The 24,025-nt window shown below is 40.4% G+C and overlaps 1 protein-coding gene across 1 annotated transcript in view; it reads left to right on the top strand.

Annotated features, from left to right (window-relative positions):
• Positions 1–22,869, top strand: part of LOC104623190 (clathrin coat assembly protein AP180) — a gene marked incomplete at its 3' end in the record, with an annotated part of 28,781 nt that extends 5,912 nt beyond the window's left edge. The window contains exons 2-8 of the mRNA XM_010290200.1: positions 13,128–13,270; positions 14,499–14,574; positions 16,388–16,490; positions 18,449–18,542; positions 19,783–19,894; positions 21,329–21,435; positions 22,828–22,869. Coding sequence (XP_010288502.1) covers positions 13,128–13,270; positions 14,499–14,574; positions 16,388–16,490; positions 18,449–18,542; positions 19,783–19,894; positions 21,329–21,435; positions 22,828–22,869 — 677 coding nt within the window. The remainder of the gene's footprint in view (positions 1–13,127; positions 13,271–14,498; positions 14,575–16,387; positions 16,491–18,448; positions 18,543–19,782; positions 19,895–21,328; positions 21,436–22,827) is intronic.
• Positions 22,870–24,025: the final 1,156 nt, after the last annotated feature.

Here is a 24,025-nt window from a genome sequence, read left to right as displayed (position 1 = left end):
GTCCCACTAGTGAGGAATTCTGTGAAGTCTCCAAGAAAGTACTCTGTTGGTGTGGTCAGTCCATGCTTCTGTGCTTCTGTCCCATGAAGGATCCTCTGAAGTGCTTAAAAGTAGATGACAGTCAGGATAACTCTGAAGAGTGTACAGCATTTTGGGTGCTATTTGTCTACCCTGCTTCTTGCTGGATGGGGAAATTGGTAGCCAAAGATGAGGATTTGCTGCCCTTTTAGTCCCTACTTCTGAAGAAATGGTAATACAGCAGAGGCGCACCTGCCTGTAGTATTTTTCTGCTTATGTTCAAGATACTTGAGACTACTTTGCTATTCCTACCCTACTTACCTTTCCTCCAGTACTGGGACCCTGTCCATGACAAGGTGGTGGCTGCAGGAATGGCCTCTGAGAAGAGACCAGGGCCTGCTCCATGCTGGACACAGCTGGCTCCACAATGGACCCACCATAGGAAACAGCTGAGCCCGTCCATGAAGCTTGTGGCATCTCCAGGAAAACATACTTATAGGGCAGAAAATATTGGACAGGCAGAGGAAGAGGGGGAGGGAAAAAGTGAGAAATGGCAGAGGGAACACCAAGGTCAGAGGTGGAGCAGGTGATACTCCATGGTGCTGGAGCAGATAGCCCTTGCAGCCCATGGAAGAGACCCTTATTCTTCAAAGTCACAACTGCAGCATCCCCTCTGCTACCAGTACCTTGCCATGCGCACCCAGTATACCCTCTTTTCCCCCAAGAAAAGAAAGGGAGAGACCTTCCTCAGTCAGCTGTGGACCTATGGTATTGCTGAAGGAGTTGGCTCCACTGTTTCCAGGGGTGGGGAAAAGTTTAGGGTGGGGGACCACATTATATCCCTTCCCTTAATCTTACTATAGTCTAAAGATGAGTCAGTGGTACCAAACAGTATCATTAAGTTAACATTCCCTGTTCTTTTTTGAGCTTCTTTTCAAGCCACGGATCAGAATGCAGGTAAGGGTGGAAAAGCACAAGTTCTGGTGTGTGCCTAGGGGAAATGCAGTAGTCTCACCAATGAGTATCTGATGAAACTTGAATCTTTAAACTTGAACACATGGCATGCAGATTAGGAACGGTATTCTGCCTGGCTTGCAGAGAGGCGTTTCAAATACCATGAAAACAAAAAAGCAAGGAATAAAGCAAGCCAGGAAGTCAGGGTCTGAATCTCAGCGCAGGACGTCTAGTGTGCTGACAGAACGGGTCATCTAGCACAGGGCTGAACTCTGAACTCCAACTAAATGATGTAATAGAAGAAGCTTTCCTAGTAGGTTTGCAGGCAGTGATCTGTAGCACAGGGTTTGCAGCAGTGATTTTGTTCCCCTGAATCAGCAGCACCAGCAAGATTGCAGTGTGAAGCTTTATTGGTACGTTGGTATTAGAGTATCCCACCCCATCTGACTTGACATGGTTGCTTGATTTTCCTACTAGCCAAAATTTTCCTTGGGTGAGAGCTTGGTGGCTTAAAACCTGAAAAAAACAGATGTCGGCAGTTGCCAGAAGGCAATCAGAATACTTGGCAGAGGCTGGCTTGTTGGAATATGGTTAAGTTTGCCTTTTCTGGAGTTTTGCAAACCGCATGCTAGGCCCTTAAAACTGTTTTTAATACTTATAATCTTGCTATTTTGACCATGCTTACTTCTGCAGAGCTGCTTGAAAACATTGAAAATCAATACAAACCAAGTTTTGCAAGGGTGGGCTCAGGTGTATATTCAACAGTCGTAGCTGGTAGCCAGTAAGCTGTTTGTGCTCATAAATGCTTCTCTTTAGTTTGTGAAACACAGCTGCTGAAGCAGTTGAAAGTTGTAGCCCACTAGGAGAGGGAATATACCAGCAATCTGGCTAGTGCCACAAATGGTATTGGACATCAGCCTTGAAGTGTCACCGTGAATGTAGGTGGAAGACTAGAACAGTGTTTTCTAGGCTGCTGGCAAATGGTGTATCCACGGGGCGTCTGAGCCTTGCAGCTCAGTTGTAGACACAGTATAGGAAATGGCAGTGCATTGTATTACCACCAACTTGCAGATGAACCAAGTAGAAATACCCTTCTGTTCCTTCTCCCTGCCCAGGATAATGCAACCTCATGCTTTGTTTTAGATAATATTTGTATCTTAACTTAGTTTAATGAAAGGGATTGGATGCTGAAAAGTCCTGGTGTCGTGCTGATGTTGTATATTTGTGTAGTCTCTACTCTGGCCATTTGAGTTGAGGCGGTGTGTCAGTTGGTTGCCTTTCCTAGAGTCTGTTTTTTCTAGCTATTGATAAAACTCAAATGTATTACAGTGTTTCTTATAGAGGAGATTTTGCGAGTATACAGGCATGATCATGCTTGAAGGCCACCAAGAAAGCGGACCCTGCCTCTCATATGTACAGGCCGTGTCTGCAGCTTGGGTCTGACTTGTGGCAATCAACTGTCTTCTTGGTCGTAAAGCAATATGCAAAATTACCACAGGTAGAAAGCAAGTTGTCAGGAACTCCTGTGTTGTAGTTGGGCCCCAGAGCTCTAACAAAACAGTTGAGCTGTGTGCTTTGACAAAGTGGCTTTACTTTCTCAAAGAAGGAATGAAGAAGAAAGCAATGCTCTTTGCTAGTTGTCTCTAGGTATTTAGGAGACTAGGTTATGCCTGAGATGTGAAACACCTGTAAGGGTAGATCGGAGAGTTTGGTGTCCCCTTGAACTAAGATTGTTCTACCCTATATTGAAAGGACCAAAGAACACGTTTTTTCAAGAAAGTTTCTTAAACTTTCCTAAAGAGGTGGAACAAGACTGTGGCTTGACTACGGATAGTATAGTCAGTCACATCAACCTGACTCTTGGCTTGGCACAAGCACAGATGGCACAATGGCAGTGGGCGCTTCCATAGCAGATGGTCAGCGGTTAGCCTGCAGAGCCTGGCAGGCCCCTAGTGCCTCTGGCATAGCTTTGTTATCTCTTAAGTCTCCCTGATAGTTTACAGAATGTTCTAAAATGGTCCTCCATGAGAGGAAGACATGACTGCTGAAAGCATGAATAAAACATGCTGTCTTGTCGCCCACATTCTTAAAATGTATGCAAGTTTACAAGTTTGGAGGAAGGTCCTCAAAACAAGGCAGTGGTTGGTTATCTTGCCACAGTGCAGGACCGCTAGCTAGAGCATGCGTCTTTAGACATAACTGAAGAGCCTACATAGATACACTTAAGTGGGAGTTCAGACTGTTTTTAAAAGGACTCTTCCTTTCACTTCTTGTTTCAGAGAGTGTAGGACTTGTATGAAAGGGGGAAGCCAGCTGGCTTCTGTTTCCTGGCTCTGAAGGCTGCTGTTTCTCATTATGTAGAGGTCGAATATAGATACAAGCTTTAACATATCACTGCATCATTTCTTTAACAACCCTGAGTTTTAAAACTGAACGTTTGCAAATGGAGACTTGGGTTTGGATCTTGCTGCATGATTCTGGAATCCAAAGTACAGTTTTTGTCCCTGTAGCTCTTAATCTAAGTTTTATAGCTTCATCTAAACCTATTTATAGGAGAATGTACATTCTGCTAAGGGGCAACAAGCCAGAAGAAGTCAGCACATCTAGTGTTCCAGTGTTTTGAAAACATATAAATTTTATCATGAGCGATGTTTTGTTACTGGCATCTGAAACAGAACGCTATTTTCATATGTGAACCTTGCCTGTGACTTTCTGATCTGATCTTGCATTCTGAGCCATTTGGAGTCTTTCTAGTTTTGCTAAGCTTGATTTAAATTTCGAATTGCTCTGTTTTTTGTGAATGACAAGAGTACTAACAGGCAAAGTTTGTTATGTTTGGAATAGGTGAGTTTAAAGAACTTCCTCTTGTTTATCAGGAAGCTGGGAATTGCTTAGGCAGTAGTATGCGAAACCACCTTTCAAAACTCGCCTCCATAGCGTGCTTCACAGTTTGACACATCTGGGTATTCCAGTTGAGAGATCTGGCTCTGCGTGAAGCTTTGCTGCCTGGATGTGAGCCTGCGTGATAGATTCCAACTCCCGCTCATCAATAGCTTGATAGGAAACTTCCACTGCCAGTGGCAAACACATCTTCCAGAGGCATTGGTGACTTTGAACTGTTAGGTAGCAATGTACTTCTTTCAGGTTTTTTTAAATGTTAGTAGCCCTAACTGCATCTTGCACCTCTCAGGTGGATGGATGTTCCGTTGAGTTTAACAGAATTCTTTTGTGATGTCAAGAAATCTGCAGTATATGAAAGGCAGCAGGCTCATGTTGAAGCGTAGAGTCTACTGGTAGTTGGTGTTAGTTTTTTCAAGATTTTGGAGACTTAAACTCGCCTGTCTGTACAGCAGAAGTGAAGGATTCTTGTTTAACTGGTGTAGTACAGGGGAATGTACATAAATGAATTACACGTTTGATTTTTTTTTTCTTTTTAGCAAGGAAGGAGTAAAGCTCCATCTAATCATGAAGGATATCAGTCAGTTTGTAAAAACAAAACCAAAAAAACCCCAAAGAAACCCCCAAAACCAAACACCACCCTATCACCACCCCCCAACTGTTTTAAGACACAGCACTCACATGTGAGGCTGCCATCTGGTTTTAAGAACACTTACGGTCTTTATTGTGTTATAGATAGATGGTTACAAGACAAAATGGATTTGAAATGGTTGTACCCGTGTTATAAAGTACTTGCTGCTTAGTTGCAACTGCTTCGGTATGCCTCTAGGAGGTCATACTGTTGCACTGACTGTATGGACGGGTTTGTGTTGCGCTTGGTTTCTTTTTCCTACAGATATGTTCATGTTTTCAACAGGACTGTCTGCACAGTTGCGGGCATTTCATTCTCAGTTAAGAATTTGAACTCATGCTAAGCTTCTGGCGGCTTATCAGCTCGACAGAGTGCATGGGCTCTGGCCTTGTTTGGTTATTTTTCAGGCTGACCCTACTGAAGGTTGCATCGTCCCACGACCTCCACTGAAAAAATAGCTGGACTTGTAGAAGACTCTGGCTGAGATAGTAGGAAAAACACAGACCATTAGATGTGTCAGCTGCTGAGCCTGCCTATTCAACCGACCTGTTTCTAGCATGCAGGCTGTAGCTAATTAACATGTCACTGAAGTTGCTTGCATGTTGCCTCATCCCCACCCCATTTTCTTTATGTATTCCCAATGTGTGACAGCTAAGCAGTGCAGCTGAAACATCAGGCTGAAACATCCAATATATTTTCAGTTTTATTCAGACTTGTATTCAGACTTGTAGTGGATTACAAGTTGCTGTTCTGGGCAGAATTGATAGGCTGGTGACAATTTCACTTCTACAAGTTTATTAAAAATGATTTTCTGAGGAACGTAGATCATTTTGGGGTGGAAGACACTAACCAGAGTTCATTCTTCTCAGAATAAAAATGACAGCAGCATGGCAACTGAAATAGCTCATGTACCATGCCTCAGTTGATTGCCACTTTCTGCCAGATGTGGCTGGAGTGTAAGATCAGCCCAACATGTAAAGGCGGATCAGAAAATGCTCTAGTGCAGAGTTTACAGTAAATGACCCCATGCTGCTGTGGAAAACATGAAATCCTTGCTTTTCTAGTGTAGCTGTGCTGTTCCTGATAGAAGCTGCAGTTAATCCTGTTACTGATACTCTAGTAAACAACCAAGTGATAAGAGTTAAAAATTGATATAACCAACAGGTAATGTTAGGGGTTGTTCACCCTCATGGAAGGATAATCACAGGCCACAGCTGGAATCCTGATAGCCAGTTACAGTAGTCAATTAACTAGACCTTACTGGCTTTTCTCCTAAGCAATAATCTTGCAACAATATACCACCTTTAAACTTGTGCTCTTGTATGCAGCAAGACCTAGGGGCTGTGGCTTTAGTGCTTGCACGGATGGAGAGAACAATTCTACCCCTTAGAGGAAATTGGATAAGTGCTTTGAAGGCTTGGCAGAAGATTGGCTGGTGGCCGCAGTTTCATATTTCTTCTCTAAAATAATGTGTATTTTGGTCAAGGCTTCCAGGTTTGAACTGCTGAAGGAAATGGCTTGTAGAATGAGGTCTGAGATTTGCCATGGGGGATAAAAGTTCCTTTTTATGCAAAAAGTTGTTGGTCAAATGCTACTTGTAATGTTAGTAGGGTTTTTTTCCATGTCCCTGCTTCCCCTAGAATTTGGCATCTAAGATGCCATATTACAATAGGATGGGGAATAGCATTTCTCCAAGACAATTTTTTTTAACCTTGTGACCATTGGTTGGTGCCCACCAAATGCAAATGGCACTTTCTATATCTTAAACTATTGAGAGCTGTGCAAAAAAGGTAGTACAATAGCGATTTGTGGCTCAGCTGCTATTTGCAGAAAATCAATAAAATAGAGAAGTGGCACATCTAGCTCCAGAATTACTGGATGCTTCATATTGACATAAGCAGAACTGCTCAGTTCTTGTCTCTGAGCAGAAAAATACACATCTGAGCTATTTGTGGAGGAGGACTTAGGTGGAGTGAGAATCTGGAATGGGGCCTCTGGGTGAGAAGAAAGGAACATTAGAGCAGTGATTTCTCCTCTTTCTCCTGCTTCGCTGAACTTGTATTCTTGCCTGAGACAAATTCTTTAGTATTCAAAGTGAATGAATTCTGTACAAATGAGGCCCAAGACTGAGCTTCTTACTACTTTGGACAGGGGAAAGACTCCATGTTTAACAGTTAAGGCTTTTGCTGCGCTGGCTGTGGTCAGGAAGAAACCAGGCAGGATTCTTTGACCATGGGGCCTTTTCCCCTTTGCTTAGTGTTTTGGCTTTATGCGCGCGAGGTTAAAAAGCTGCTTTCCTTATTGCATTTGTAGTAGGGAGTTTGTGTAGCCTGTCTTCTGGGTGTCAGCTCTATTGTTGAGATACTTAATTCCTGAGTAAAACTGAAGCTTTCATTCTTCTGAATAGTTGGATCATGGGTGTCAGTAAGGTCTTGGACCTTGTCCATAAATTATATTCATCACTAATTAATTAGCAGTCTTAAAGACCATACTTAAAACCCCAATGACTGCTGCTTAAACTTGAGCTTCTACAGCTGGCCTGAATGTTGTATTACCCTGATGGAGAAAACTCAAATGTAAACACTAAAGGTAATGCACATTATTCTTCCCCAGAGTCAGTGGAGCTGTAAGTTTTTTGGGAACTTTTATTTTAAGGAAAAAGTATTCATAGTTCATGCAACCTGAAGGAGTTGTTTATGGCAAGAATTTTTTTTTAACACATTATAATCACACTTTTTCCCTGTTATTAATACTTAGGGAAACAGCTGCCTTAGTTGCATCCTTTCAGTTCCAGTAGAAGACTACCTGCCAGTTGGCTTTTATTTTCCCCTTTCCAGGAGAGCGGCACCTGAAGCTCTCAGGAGGAAAAGCTGTATTAAGGACAAAAAGGGGACGCAAATCCAATGTAACTTGTTTAAACTGCTAGTGAGCTGGGGTGGTTTTTGCACCTGACGTAAAGCCAAATATCTTGCCTTGATATGGTGGGGAAGGAGGGGTGCAGACTGCATGAAGGTGCATTGGAATAAAATCCAGCAATGTATATGGGCAGTAGATTTTTGAGCTTTGTTTTCAAAACAGGTGTTTGGTGATATATGAAGTGGTGCTCTTTTGTATTTAAAAAGGAGTAGTGTGGTAAGATGACTCTAAGGCTAATTAAACTTTCAGTTTGAGAAATTGGAGGAGGCTCCAAGAGAAATTTGCTGGTACTCAGTCATCTGCCCTGTCTCTAGCAAAGTTTTCATGTGATTGATAGGGAGGAAGAGACTCTCTCTCTCTTTTGCGAAATGGGTAGTATGACTATGCCTACGAGTAGACAGAGAGGAAGACACTGTAAAATGTTGTCTTGGTGTAGGATGCGGTTGTGTGGTTCAAAGTCTGACTGCCATGACCTCTCAAACTTCAGGATCTGCAGCAAGTATTTGTCCTTGCAAGAGTCTGAGATATGTTTGGGAAGAAGCAGGTCTGTGAAGTAAGGCTGGAGAGAGGAGGTAGCAGTCCCCCTAGTTGTTTGTAGTCATAAGCACTATAGTTCCATTACTGGGAGAGTCTTTATAGTATCCGGAGAGCATGTGCTCTGTGGAAGATTGTGTTTATTAATTGATTGATTGTTGAATTTGCATAGGCATGAAAGTGCATCAGCAATATCTGGAAGATGCTGGACTTTGATAAAGGGTAGGCTTGCTGGGATCAAGGTGGGATGTAGTAACTCCTGAGGTAGACTTTTGGGGAGGAATGAATTGCTGTTCTGCTTGGGAAGATTATTACAAGCCAGATTATGATGCATGCTTGTGGAGATGGGGCAAGCTGGGGGTGAAAAGAGTAGATGAATAAATTCCAATTTCCAATTCCAATAAATTTATCCCACAGATAAATTCCCTACTCTTGTGGAATTGCTTGATAGTCAAAGACAAAAACATTACAATCATCTAATGTTCTCATGAGCAATTATCATAGAAGCAGAAACCGATAACTTTGTTCTGCTTTCCAGTACTGTTTTGTGGTCAGTCTTCTGTAGACCTGGAAGTTCACAACGGTGTAGTAGCTTCCTGATACAGTTCTGTCTTGCAAGGGAGGACTTGTGCTGTTACTTGGCTATTTAACTTTTTTGGTTAAGGCTTTAAGCTCTTACTTTAAGCCACTTCTTTCTGTTCTTGACTAGTCTGGATTTGGAACAATCCTGCATTTCCTTTTCTGTAGGTTCAAGATGTTATTTAAATACTTACAAACCAGAAAAATAACTTGTGAAGATTATTGTAGCATTCAGCGTAATAGTAAGGAAGGTCTGTAAGGGAGTTACTCTGAGATATTTGGCTAAGTGTAGGAACTGAATGTATGACATAGCTCAGATGCTGAGGCAGCTCGCCTGTTAATTCAACCTGGAATGACAGCTGCTCTTAGGCTGGCATCAGTGTCCCTCTGAACAGAGAGGTCTTGTACTCTGCTGCTGTTTCTCTACATACTGAAATGTAAATTGTGAATAATTAACTTTGAACTGGGGAATCCCAGGTCTGTCTATTAGAGTAAAAAAAACTCCAGCAAAACAAAACTAGAAAAACAACTCTGCCCCAATCCAGAATACAATCTGAAAAGGTAAAGGAATAACTTAGAATCTTTAAAGTGTTGTAGAATCTCTCTTGTTAAAAAAAAAAAAATTAAAAATCTCAAAATCAGAAAGTAGTTTTCAAGTAGTAGCTTCAAGTAGTCTGAAATTCTGAAGACAGTGAAACCTTCTTGCTGTTCTCTTTTTTTTAACCTTATGAGCTTAACAAACAAACACCAAAATTAGTTAAATCTTTTAATGGTCTCTTTAAAAGCTCACAAAGAGTTAAGGTGTCTTAACTTACTTTGGTCTTCCTCATTGAACCCTCTACCAATCTTCCTCAGTTTGGCATGTTTGTCTTACTATTAACGAAGGTGTTAATCATACTCTAGCCTTGCTTCTCTTCCTTGAATAAGTTGCAGGTGTCTTAAGGCTGAGGCAAAGAATTGTCTAGTCAAAGAGTTTATAAGCTGGTGGTTAGATTTAAGTTATGATGTCCAAGAGTTGATCAGCCATTTATTCCTTCTATGTGTATAGGTTTTGCATCTGAAAACTTAACTAGAAAAAGTATACATTTAATTTAGACTCGAATATAATTTAAACAAGGATCTCTAGACTGAAGGAGTGTTCAAAATAGCAGCTAGCAAGATGCAAAGAGGGGAAATAGGAGAAATCATGGATTGTGATTTGGCAATTATAACTTAGTCCCACAGTAAAGCAGATTCACATGAAGGGCGTAGGTCGTTGTTCTCCAACTTCTCCACTTGTGTGAAAGTTGTTATGAAAGCACTGGCTGCTATTGCCGTACCACTCCTGGTTTCTTACTCTGCTTGGAATTTGTATTTGAGCTCAGTTCTTGGGTTTGGGGTTAGCTGTTAGTATGTGTGACATGGATGCCTGCAGTAGCAGAAACTTCATCAGGAAGGTACCTTTAATCCTTGTTTGTACTACTTCTGTGTACCCCAAACAGAATCACCTTTGTAAGTGTTGTTCATATGGCTTCTGATGGGCTGTGCTTTACCTGATATTTCTGAACGGGATCTAGTTCATGTTAACAAGTCCATCTGTGACTTGCTTGGAAGACCTTGAACTTGATGTCTCTTTTGAAAACTAAGTTTGTCCCATCAGTAAATACCTGAATCGTTTGAAAATGTAGTTTCTAGATTTTCTTTTTTCTTGTGTTTCCTTTTTCCTTGTACCTATTCTTCCCTACCACACTGAAGGTAAATTAATTTTGCCAAGTCTTATTTTAAAATTCAGCTTAGCCACCAAACTCTGCTGCCCAGAGTTCATTAAAGTTAGCTATGCTTCTGAGTTGCTCCAGATACTGATGATTGCTGGTTAAGCTGAGATGCTATGGTATGGGGGAAAGAAACCCAGGAAGCTTGAATTCCTTAACTTTGTGGTGTGACTTAATGGGAAACAGCTCTGCAAGAATTAACCCCCATCTCTCTTCTTATCTCCCCCACCTCCCCCCCCCCCCCCCCCCTGCGTAAAATCGTATCCCCCCCCCCTCCCCCCCACCCCCCCCGATGAGTAAAATCTTCATGTGTGGTTTAATTCTTTTCTGTGCACTGAAAGTAGTAGCCTTAAATTTAATCATACCTCCCTACTCAGCACACTATAATTACTCGTGTCCTAAAACATTCAGAGCTGCAGACTGAGATGCCGTACCCTCCAGCAGTTTGGGGAGCAGGCAGGAATGGCTGGGTGACTTCAGGAGAGCTGCAGTAGCGTATAGGAGCACTGCCTTGTCGCCTCTGTTGCCAGCATTGCTGTGGGTGGATTCCTCTGAGGTTTCATTATCTAACATCCACCGATGGAATACATAATTTATAGCATCCCTCTTCCATAGTGAGCTGCGTACTGAAACTTAGGACTGAAAGCTTGCAAATTTGATGCGTATTTCCTTATACTAAGGATAAACGCTGTCATCTGCAGTAAAACCTCTGAACGGGGTAAACTGTGAGCAAGCCACTTGTGACACCACTGTCTTCTATAATGCATTAATCAGCAGTACAGCATAAAAGATTATTGGCCTGTATGTACAACAAGATCAAGGAGAATTGTTGGGGCTCTGTGAGCTTGAACTGCTGTCATTCAATAGCATGGCTTTACTTCTGTAATACTTTGTCTGCAGAACTGCCTCCTTCAAGGGTAGTGTCACTGAGGATATAGAAGTTAACTTTACATTTCAGAAGGTATTCTGCAAAAAACCCAAACAAAACCAAAACAAAAAGCACCGCGATGACAAACATTAAGATCAAACTTGGCAAACAGATCACATAATTTTTGTTTTCTGTCTCATTACAGAAAATCATTCCACTGACCTGAAACTGAAGACTATACAAAATTATGGCCATACAAAAAACAATTTTACACACAAGCACTGCAGTTTTCTCAAGCTTCTGACTCAGCTATGGATTTCTCGTATCTTAAATGAGTCTGTTTAATAGAAGTAAAAACCCCCACAAAAATCACTTGCCACAAATTTAAAAAGAATAAATAAATTACTAAGCTTCTGAATGCTTCCAGTACAGCAGTGTGGATGTCTGAACACACCAGGTGGTTCTCAACAGCTGATGCAACTCATCGGTCTGTTCAGACAGACCTGTCCTCTGGACTTTTCCTGCCCTGCAGAGGCAGAATCAGTAGTTGCACAGCAGTCTGAACCGTGACTTTCTGCTCCCAGCAGCATTAACGTCCTCTATTATATGGGGTTGTGTTTGGGAGGGAAAGAAGTCTGTGGAGTGTTTACAGCAGACTTGCATAGTTTAGGTGTGCAAGGATCAGTCACAGAACAGCCTTTCTGCTTCTAGGGTAGATTAGCTGTCATCACTGAATGACTTGAATAGTTGGATGAACATTTCTAGTCTGGGGGTGGGAAAGAAATAAATGGAAAATCATTAACAGCGATTACTTTCTTCTCGGGGAAAGTAAAAGATGAGTATTTTCATTACTAATGAATATATAATGCTTAGTCTAGTAGTTAAACTTTTTGATTTTTAACTTTTTCTACTTAGATCTTCAAACTTTAAGCTTCAGCCCTACAGTTAGGTCTGTGTTCTGTGCTCTTTGTGTTGCATGAAGTTGTCTCCTTGAAGTCTTACTAGGGCTGTGTCTGGCATCACATGGGTTTTGGTCATGCAGCTGCAGTATGCAGTTTCCAACTGTGCCTCAAAAATAGCTTGTAGAAGGTCATTGCTGTCTGCCTAGCAAGAGTCTGTAGGTAATAAGTGATGCAATAAATCAAAGATCCTATCAGTAAATGTGGAATATAGATGCTAGTGGGAAGTTTGCCCTACTGTTTATGATTTAAGTACTTCTCTTAATTTCATGCATTGTCCTGTGCAAGTCTACACCTTCCTAATGTACAGAACACAAAACTGTATTTTATACTCGTTCCTTAAGACAGTCTAATGTCTTATGTCTTATGTCTTCTATGTAAGGTGCAGTTGCTTGCGAAAGACTGTTTTTCTTCACTATAAATGAATGTCTATCCTTGCTGCCTTTCTTGCTGTTGAACAGGTCTTAATGCATGCCTGAATGCACTCTTCTGCTGACTAGGTCTGTAGAGACTCCAGGAGGTGTGCTGTAGAATGGTGATGAAACTCTAATCTCTGAGCTGACTAGAGCATCTGGTTTTGGTGATACCTCTTTTTGCTGACGTGACTGGGTTCAGTGTGCTTGACCTATTACCTGTAGGTGAAGAATTCAGTAACACTTACTGATCTAACCCAGAGGTAATGAACTGCCACAATTAGCTTGAAAACCCACAAGCAGTAAAGGCATGTGATGTTGTGCACCCTAACTTTGTCTGGGATGAAGATGGAGAAAGGTTGGGACATAGCTCAGGACAGAATTGCTGGAAAGCTAGTACTGTTGGATGAAAGAGTCAGACCGGTGTTGCTGTCAGCAGGTGCTAATATAATCTAAATTTGTTTTGTCTTTTAAAATGTCAAATGTAAGCACTGAACTTGCTGTTTGTCACAACCATGGCCTGCAGCCTGGTGGGCTGAGAGCTTGGCCATGCTGCAAATGTTTTTGTAGCACCTAACACCTTCTTTTTCTCTCTCTCTCTTACAGACTTGATCCAAGCAACTAATGAAACAAATGTGAATATTCCTCAGATGGCTGATACACTTTTTGAACGAGCAACAAATAGTAGCTGGGTGGTTGTATTCAAGGCCTTAGTTACCACACATCATCTAATGGTTCATGGCAATGAGGTAAGTGTAACCAGCTTTCTCTTGAGACCACATTGGCACTGAGCAGACTCCCAAGCCAAAAACGCAGTAGTGCAATGGCATCTCTCCTGAAACAGTAAGGACCTGAGAAAAAAGGGTAAGAATGATTCTTGATGAGGAGCGAACTTACCTTTAACAACATGGTTGGAGGCATGCTGATTATCTGTCTCTTCATTTACAAAACCATAACATAAGAACAAGCAGCAGCCTTTTCCAGGATGTTGACAATTTATGTGCTATCTGAAAACAGCTACACAGAATTAAAGACTACCAGGGATGTTTTGACTAAAGTCAAAGTTGATGTTCTGGCACATGTGTACTGCTGCCCAGGTAGCTGCCCTCTCTGCATGAGCATTAAAATCTTCCTAGAGCTGTAGATTCAACTTGATAGCCTTTTGGATTGCTTTTTCCTTGCCCTTGCTTTTATTGACCTGTATAGACTGATATGTCTGTGTGTTTAAAAAAAAAAAAACAACAACAAAAAACAAACAAAAAACAACAAACAAACAAACCAAAACAAAACAAAAACCCAAAACAACAAAAAAAACCACCACCACCACCAAAAAAACTCCAAAACAAACAAAACCCAAAAAACCCCCCCCCGCCCAATGTACTTAAAGAGCTTTAGTATGACTGTGAAACAGTTCCTCCGTGGCCATGTATAAAGTGCAATATTTTCATGCAATGAACTTCTCCAGTGTCAGAGCGTAAATTTTTACTCCTGCCTTATTTTTTCCGTTCCAAGTTCTGGCCAATATTCTAATTTGCTCTCTGTAACTGTTTCAGTCTGTTAGTCCCTGTACTTGATGTGGGGCCTGCTTGTTATTAAAACAGGCCCTCTGCTTGGCTGAAACTGGGGGCTGCTGGATTGAAGTCTGGGACCAGCCTGGATATGCTGCTTTACAAGCAGATAAATCTTGTGCTTCCTCAGATCTCTTTGAGAATTAACTGTCTTTACTGCTCCTTCCACAATCTGGTTTGTATTTGCACAGAATCTATTTTTATGTATACAGTAGGATATTTAGTAGAGATGCAGGCTAAACAAAATTAATCTGAATGGATGAAAGGTTTTGGGGAGGATATTGCAGGCAAAGACAGAAATCTGGGTTTTCATGTTGTGTGTGCTGGAGCCAGACTGGTAATCTTCCTGCTAGGAGGTACAAAGCCTTCAGATAAAACGTGTGATAAGAAAATACCTTTTGTGTTGCAGAGATTTATTCAGTACCTGGCATCTAGAAACACATTGTTCAATCTCAGCAATTTTCTGGACAAAAGTGGATCTCATGGTAAGCCTGCTCATGTCTATAATCTTAACAAGATTTCAAGTAAGATACTATTGTTAATTTGCTCCTTCATTCATAAGATGCAAGTAATATGAAAATGGGCTACCAAAGCCTTTTTTTAGGTAGTTAATGAACACGAGCTCAAGTCAGCTGCTGGACCAGTTCAAAACAATGTTTCTCAGTTCCTGCAAAATTTTTATTCAGGAGGTGAAACCGTGCAACTCCCTTAGAAAGTGCTGGTTGAAATCAGGGCCAGGTCAGCTATCTTCTCAACTGTTACGGGAGTTAAGGATGAAATGAATAACTTTCCATTTAGTTTTTTGGTTTTTACTCAGTCTTAAATGGTAATTTGGTTGCTTGGGGACACTGCATTACTTAGGAATTGTCTATACAAATGTTTAATTTGGAGACGCAGGGGGAAGACACCAAAAGAACTAGCTGGTTTTGATTTGAGTCGTGAATTTAGAAGGTCTAGGCAAAAATTAAGGAGTTGTTCTTTTTAAAGCTTGCAATGTTTGCTTTTTCTACTTTGACTCTGGAATTATTAGTGAATTTTCCCGTTGCCTCACTTAACAGAAAAAGCTTGTTTCGTGGTAGCTGTAGTAGAGAAGAGCGGAAACTTACAATTTGGCAGCTGTCAAGGAACATTTGTAGACTATGCAGAATGCCGGAATGCTGTAATAATGGGCAAGATCGAAGCAATGCCATGTTACTCCATCACTCAAAGGGAGACATGTGACACCAAAAAGACTTGAGCATCTTTCAGAAATGGTAGCACAGGGCAGGAACAAAGCCAAACAAATACTAAAACTGTGTTTATCTAGGCAAAACATGCTATGCATGTTCAAAGATACTGGTATGTGGTAACAATTCTGTTAAATGCATGCTTTTGTGTTCTTTGCCACTTTCTTTAAACTTAAATTGCCTTTTCATAGGTAATACAACAGTGTGTCATAGATGAGGCATCAGAATTGGTAGTATTAAGCCTGAGTTGGTGGAGATACTTAGGAAATATATGGAGATACTAAGGAAAAATACAGTCAATGACTAAGTCAAGGGATGTGGATTTTAACAAAGGTAGCAAAAAGGGACTTGTACGGAAGAGGAGGAGTTGCCTTCTGCACGCATTTCCGTAGCTTAGAGGGAGAAACTTTGAAAGAAATACCTGAAGGATGGACTGTAATACTAACTGTTCATAAGTCTTATGGGCTTGAAGGTCCCTGAAGTTTGAGGCTGCTTGTACAGTATCACATGCCTTGAAGATCTCTGGTGTAACAGTTCAAAGAAGGCACTAATCTCTGTGAATGCCATCATAATTTCTTTGTTGTGGTAAACCTAGTCAGGGCAATTTTGAAGGCCAGTGTAAGAGTTGGAGGGACTAACATACGTGAAGTAGCAGGAGTGGAGGAGTGGAAGTAGATTCTCCTGGAAGTCATGTACCAGTTAAGTATAAACTTGTTAAATCGGCATTTTTTCCCGTTAATAGAGGGGCAGCTAATTTCACCATCAAATAATGTTACCATGTAACTGTGTAGGAGCCACTAGCGGGCCTCCCCAGGAGCAATGCCACTGGTGCATTGGACGAATCTGTTGGAAGCAGATGACAGTGTTAGATTTTTTTTTTTTTGGTACAGTACTACTGCTTTTTCTTCAGAAGCTGGAAGATGTCTTGTGATGCCTGGTCTGTATTGTGTGGTTGTCTAGTGCAACAGACATCACATAACCTTAGGGCCTGTTGACTGTGCATTATCACTTACTAAAGAACCTCCAAATAAGCATGAAAATTAAATGTAAAATGTGTAACTGTTCTTTGCAGGTTATGACATGTCCACCTTTATAAGGCGTTACAGTAGATACTTGAATGAAAAAGCGTTTTCCTACAGACAAATGGCATTTGACTTTGCAAGAGTGAAGAAAGGGTAAGCAAAGTTTAGATATGTAAACTGATAGGGTTGCCTGACCTATGAAAATTGTTTGTGGCATTATGCTTTATTTTTAATGTCTCAGTGACTTAGTTGTTGTGTTCTTTGTTTAGTCACAATGAAACACCAAAATGTTTGGATTTCTCAAGTATTTGTAATGGGTTAAAAATTGCACAAGGAGGAGAGGAAAGACTGTGGGTAGTAAAGCAAATACTGAATATCATAGTAAGGTGCCTTGCAGAACTGGCAGCTTTTAGTGCTAGGTGTTAAATATGACTCTTATTAAGTTGTGCTGTAGCAAGACTGTGTTTAGGATCTGGAGAAGAAAATGGTCTGAAACTATATTTAGGATGCTTCATTACTCTCCAGACCCTTTCCATAAGAAAGGTGACTGATTACAAGGGAAAACTGAACTGAACACCTGAAGTTCTTAGCAGGCAACACAGCAAACAGTTGTAAACTCAAGAGAATACGGTTGTAAACTACCGGTTTTATTTCCCACAAGGACTGTGTTTAAGAAAAAAAAAGTTAACACAGCCCAGAGTAGTATGTTGGTATTTATGAGGACATTTTTTTGGTTTCTGACTCTTCTAACTGGGACTTTAATGGCTCTAGGTTCTCTCTTGAAGCACAAACAACGCAGCAAGTGGCTTAACATCCACTGAAGGTGCAGCTTAATTGACTGCATGCTAAAGATGCTCCTGCTGATCATGAGTTGCACACAGGATTGTTCTGGTGCATTCTGCAGCTTGGGATTCTGAGCTATTAATGCAGACATCACTACCAGGCTTTCCTTTCCTGCCTCTCAAACTGTCATGTAGCTGGTTGCCATTACCACAGTGGGGAGCAAAGTAGTTATCTCTTGAACCTGTCTGGAATACGAATCATTTAAGAAGTTTTTAACATGAAGACTAGTAGCTAGTTGGATTGATACTTCAAGCAGACTTTGATCCAGCAGGCTGCAGTAGTGCTAGCATCTTAAGTTCCCTTTGTCACCTAGTACCTTCAAATACTTGATGTTAAATAAACATGAGTTTGAATTGCTGGGAGTCCGATGTCTGCCTTGCTATATGTTCCTGGAAAGGCTTTCGACGTGTGTTATTTCTGGTGTTCAAAACAAGGTGCTGCCTCAGAGTATAGCATAGAATAAGTAAAAATGGTGGTATGCATTCCCAGAGAGGAGATGCTATACCTGTCAGTGGCCAGAATGAAGCAATACATAATGATGGTTGTGCAGGTTTGTGATATTTGGAGATAAAAATGTGCATGTGTGAAGACTGGTATAAGACTATGGGCGGCAATTAAGGAATGCTACGCATCCATGACTGCTGTGTGGTCCCATTAGAGTAATGGTACAGGACTGACAAGGCAGGTTAGTCAGTGGAAGTGCTATGGAGGAGTAATGGGATTAATTAGTGCCCAGGAATACTGAGGAAAGAAGCTCTAAGCAAAGATTGCCCTGATTTAAATTGTCACTGAATTGGCATGCATATATTGTGGCACTTGATGGGGGGAAAAAAAACGACCTGTAGAGTTTTTTTGTCTTCAGTGACCACAGGCATGTCATTAAAAAGTACTCCTTAGCAATGAGTTATCATTAGTTACTCACAACAAACTTCAATGCACAAAGACTATCAATTCTCTAAGTACTTTTGTGACACTATTTCTTGTCAAGTTATTTATAAACTCTGTGTCTTCTTTCCATAAAGACATCAATCTCTTGCATTCATCACTCTAGCACAAAACGCTTCCTTGCCTGCTGTCAGGGAGGGTGGCTGGATGAAGTATTTTCCATGCCAGCTCTTGTGATGTTGTGGGAAGCAGGAGAATCAGACAGTGCTCCAAATGTTTGAAATGAGTTATAGCAGCTTTAAGCTTAAATTTAGACAACAAATTGGTTTGGGGAGAGGGCGAGGGGATACACCATGGCTTCTAATCTGTATTCTCCCTTGCAGAGCTGATGGTGTAATGAGAACAATGGCTCCTGAAAAGCTACTGAAGAGTATGCCAATATTGCAGGAACAAATTGATGCACTACTTGAATTCGATGTATGTACTGAAGCTGACCCAGCATTAACACTGAGCAGTGACTTATAAATGCTGCATTGTAATTAAAACATTTCACCTTGTAGGTAATGCTTTACCGATCATCCCATTATGTAGGAAAAAAAATACCCTTTTCAGTACCCCACTGAGGTAGAGTGAAGTGAATAATGGCCCCCTATATGTACAAAATGTGCAAGTTCTACTTTTTTTCTGTAGAGAAGGTAGGGGAACAGCGTGGGAAATGAGGGCTGTTGAGGAATGCTGACTCTGAGCTAGGAGTTTCATTTTCTGAATCCATGAGGGGAAGAATTGGACAAAGCAAGGAGACTGAAAAGTCTCTCTTCTGTCTCTTGGCAACCAACTTCTTTTTGGGGGTAAAGAAAAAACCATTAAAATATCACATGTACATTGTTTGGCTTCCTCAAAAACCTTCATTTGGTTTTCAGCTGTAAGCTGGTTTGGATAAACTTTAATCTACACTATTCATAGAAATAAATGTATGTAATATATTTATAATACAATAATGTTATGAATGTTGGTGGGATTATTTGTCTGTCTTAAGGATAAAAATAGGACTCAGTTGTTGTAGGGGGTAGTGTAACCTTATGAAGAGGTCTTTGAAGGAATCAGTCTTGAAGTTCTTCTGTTCTTGGTGCGCAGAAGGACACACTCCAGATATAAGGCAGGACCCACTACAGCTTTCAGAGGAAAGCCTTAGAAATATGTCTTGCTAATGTGTTTTACTTAAACGGCATAGGAATTGCAATAACAGTCTTGGAAGAGGAGGTATTTTTTTAGTAAAACAAAGATCTGTTATTAAATAAGCACTTCTTTTCTGCCCAAGCTAATGTGAGAACTGGAAGTGTCTTGACATGATTAACCCAACTGTATTACCTAGTAGACTACTGAGGTTTTGTTTAGCTCTGCTGTGAACTGACATCTTTTGTCCACTTGCGTTAAAGCTTTGTTAATAGAGTCTCTGCTTTCCAGCTCTGTGATAGGTGAAAGATTCAAGACTGAGATGTTTACTGTTGATGAGGATACTCCTCTGCTGTAGTGGATTGTTTTGGAGTGGTGAAGGAAGCAATTGTTGATCTGCTAACCGAAACCTTTGTTTGATTTCTTTGTGTGAAAGCTTGCATTCAGTGCTTGATTCTATAACAGCATCAGATACCTGGTGCAAGCTAAAACTTTTGATTGCATTCAGTAAATCTACTGTAAATAACTGGTATTTTATTTGTAGGTTCATCCAAATGAACTGACAAATGGTGTCATAAATGCTGCATTCATGCTTCTATTTAAAGATCTTATCAAACTTTTTGCTTGCTACAATGATGGTGTTATTAACTTACTAGGTAAGTAGCCTGGTGTCTATATCTTACATACTCTGAATAAGTGAGAAACAAGTTTCATATCTCCTTCAGTTTTTCATACTTAATTTTCATTATAACTTAATACATTTTTTTATTGACTATTCTATTCTGAAGTGAGAGGAAACTTTAAGCCATAACCTCTTACGTTAGTGTTCATCTGAGGCTGGATTGTCATATGCCCTTAAAATTGTACAGAAGTCTACTTAAAGATACTTAGCATTTCTGTGCTTAAAGAAATGTACAGTGCTGTGTGACTTTCCATAATATGTCCTGCAAGGTTAGAAAAGCAACTTTTGCTATTTGATTGTGTTTTTATGATGCCCAGATTCTTCTGTTATATATGCTATGTGATAGCCTTATATGAAGTAATATACTCCTGAATAACATTTGTGATCTGTCTGGAGGCATGACTGCCGAAGCTGGATCCCCTTCAGAACCCTACTTGCTGGCAGCCTACAGAGTCTATAGGAAACTGTGAGCACGATCTGAAGCTCAAACAGCTTGGCATGATCACCAGCGTAACATGGCTTAAGCTGTCCCTGCAAAAGGCTTTGTTACGAAGTCTAAAAGCAGAAGTTGCCATGAGCTGCAGGAAACATAACTGATCCTGTAGAAAATGAGCTTCAACTATTAAAACTTGTGAATGCTTCAGCTGGTCTGTAAATACAGCTAAAAACTAAGATTGCTTGGCCAGTATGGGTGACCTAAAACTCTGGCTGCAACTACAACAGGAAGAAACAGAACGGTTATGGAACAGGCAAAAGGATGTCCCTGAGCTGTAAAGCTCAGACAATTTTTTTTGTATCCATGTTGCAACGCTTTCTGATGGTTTCATGAAAGTAAGACTCGGGTGTTTTGACTGAAACTATGGACATGGGAAGCTTGTGGAGCAGGGGCAAATGTGTTGGGCATAACAATTGGATTGAGATTTTGCCATCTGCTGCTACTTAAAGTGTAAATTCATGTTGAAATATGTAGCAGTTGTGCTTGATAATGGACACGAACTAACTTTAGAGTGCTACTCAAGTGGAAAAAGTACTGTTCTTTGGAGTGAAGACAACTTGGGAGAGGACATATTAATATATGTTTAAGTATCCTTAATTACTTTGAATTTTAACTTTGGTAACTACTTCACCTGCTTATTTTTTATCTTTAACAAACTGATTTGCATCATACACAATGCTATGGCTGGTTGAGGAGCAATTTTCCAGTCTATATAATTCATTAGCAGCTCAGCAAGGCCAGCTTTTAAATTCTACTAAGTATTATGAATGCTACTAGATTAGTGTCCACATAGAAAAATGTTAATGGAGTGCAATATTCTTGAAATGTGATTTTCCTGAAAACTAGAGTTGCTGATGAATGCAGACCTAGTATAAGATATCTTAACTGAAATTTGCCAAATTATTTCTCTAGAGAAATTTTTTGAAATGAAAAAGGGACAATGTAAGGATGCTCTTGAAATCTACAAACGATTTCTTACTCGAATGACCAGAGTATCAGAGTTTCTTAAAGTTGCAGAGGTAAGTGACTTCCAGTCTTCTAGAGTCTGGCACTTAAGTATTTTGTGAATATTTTTTAGCACCTATATAAAATATTAATTGCAGCTGTTAAGCATTTGATTCACTGTGTATAAATGCGAGGCAGTGTAGAAGTTCCTAGATCTGCTTGTTCAGCTCTTCTTGAACTAGTTAAGCCCTGCTTAGGACTTCCACATGTCTCTACTGTGCAGCCAGCCTCAGCTTTCCTGGTAACATAACAGGTGACATGACTTCAACTATATCAATGTTCCTTGGAAATGCTGTAATAAATACGTGCTTCTAGGACAGGATTGAACATTAGAGGAAGATATAGTAACTAGAAATAAAAACATAATGATTTTATAAGTCTGCTCTTTTAAGTCTTTGCAGCCAACTGCAAGTTAACTGGAATGTGAGATTTTCCTGGTTTTGATCCTTGTTATCATCCTCTTATGTGGATAATACAAGTATTACATGGTTAATTAACTCTTTTGCTGGGCTTTCATTTGTGGTAGTTGGCTCCTTGGCACAATATGCACATTTTCCATTTTTCATGCTTCATTATAGTGGACAGCAGTAATGAGCCGAATAAAAAGTTTGTTTCTTTGCTAATTTACTTAACTGTTTTTGAAGGAGCCAGCTAGACTCCCAAACGGCATGTAATGTCTGATGTGAGTGTTGAACTGGAGAGAGCAAAGTACTTTAGACACCAGCTTTGCCTGACACGGATTATAGTGACTATACTTCAGAATTAATAGGTGCAGTGGAGCTTGTTCTTCTTCAAAAGCTAAACCAACAGGCACTTTGAAGAGCTGTAGTGAAGCAACAGGACAACTAATACAAAATTGCAGGCTCTGATCTCATCTTGCTGTATTGGAAATGCTAGGAGAGAAGGGAGAAACAACATAGTGACTTGAGCTTTTAGCATTTTAGGTGATGTCTTCTAGGATTTGCTCACTTCCTGAATTTCGGAGAACTTCATTAGGATAGTCTGGTATCTGGGTAGTATGTGTTTGGCACTTCAGCAATGCTGTCCTCTGAGACAACAGTGTATGACCAGAAAGCCCTGCCTGACTTGCAGTATGGAGTATGAACTTTACCTGGGTGGAATTGAACTTTGCCCCCTGCTTGCTTTTTTTTTTTTAAATGGATATTTAATAAAAAAAAAAAAATCAACCAAAAATCCCCAAAAAACAAAGCAAACAAAAAACAAAACTGCTGCAGGTTGTTGAAGGTAGCTACTGGAAAGATGGGCATCTGCACTTGATAACTTCGTAGCTTTTTTCTAAAGATAAAGTGTGTTATAGGTTGAAGAGTGTATAACAGTTCTAGTAAAAATTAGTGCCTGCTGCAGTGGAATAATGTACTTACATTTTACTTTTTTTATATCCACAGCAAGTTGGAATTGACAAAGGTGATATCCCTGATCTTACACAGGTAAGCTTTTCTTGTAGTCTGTTTGGATCTGTGTAATAAATAAAAGTTCTGTAGTTAGGAGGCACACCAGGAATGTAAATGTTGGTAGGAAGTCATACCACCTAACATTTTAAAGCCCTCCCAACTTGCAAATGAGAACTGCCCAAACCTATTTTTGAAGACTGACTCACAATGACTTCCAAACTATAGTTGAAGGGTAGACTGTTTTGCTCTTTCCTTGCTAAAGGATGGACTTTTACAGCTTGTAGCTCGAGTTTATTTTTGATGACAGACTGCATAGAGATTGCTGTCTTCATTTTCTCCCTGACACAGTGTTGGTCCAGAGGTGACATTCAGAGCAGCATTGCTGTCTTGGTCTAGGTACAGTGAACTTAAAGTTTAAATGCAGTTGTGATTTGATCGCTGAACTTTGTCAGCATGCATCAAAACTTTTAACATCAAAATTCACTTATGCTGTAGCTGCTTAAATTCTATTGTGCTGTTCTTTTTCAACATCACTTGCAAATTGGCCTGGGTGCCTGGCTTTGTTTAATGTGAAAAGGATACTTACTTGTAAGAGATCCATGCTAAAGAGTTCACTCTTGGCAGTTTTGATACCAGTAAAATTGGAACAGAATTGCAGACCAGACTGCTTAATAGTTGTTAATCCTAAGTGTTCATAACCTATGATGTGTAGTTTTTGAAAGCCTTTTGAAAACCTGGTTTAAATGAGCATCAGAATAGTGATTCTCTTAGTTAAAAAAAAAACAGTTAAAAATTCTGAAAGTGAGACATGATGTGAAGGTGGGGAGTTTTAATCTTTATGGGTTTCAGGTGCTGCAGGGCTTTGAAATCTTTCAGCAGAGGAAAGCTTAGACTTCTAGCAACGTGTGGAATACCAAACCCAATTATGAAATAGCTGAAATAGTATATTGACCTAACTCTGAACTTCAGGGGCTCTTTTTTTAACAAGGTCCAGTCAGTCGTGAACCACCAGTCAGTCGTGAACCAAGTCCTTGAACCAGAAGAACTCACCTTAAGCTCAGTTAATTAAATATGCTTTATAAATTCCTGTAGCACTTCTATCTGCTTTGGCTTGTGTTGTGTCAGTCTGCTGGAAAGGCTGCCTGCTGGGACAGCAAGCCCTGTTCTGCATCATCGGTTGGTACTGTGCTTG

Source organism: Phaethon lepturus, unplaced genomic scaffold, assembly GCF_000687285.1.
Source record: "Phaethon lepturus isolate BGI_N335 unplaced genomic scaffold, ASM68728v1 scaffold45786, whole genome shotgun sequence".
Classification (NCBI taxonomy): Eukaryota; Metazoa; Chordata; class Aves; order Phaethontiformes; family Phaethontidae; genus Phaethon; species Phaethon lepturus.
Note: the sequence above shows the minus strand (reverse complement) of the source record. Positions and strands in the feature narration are given on the sequence as shown.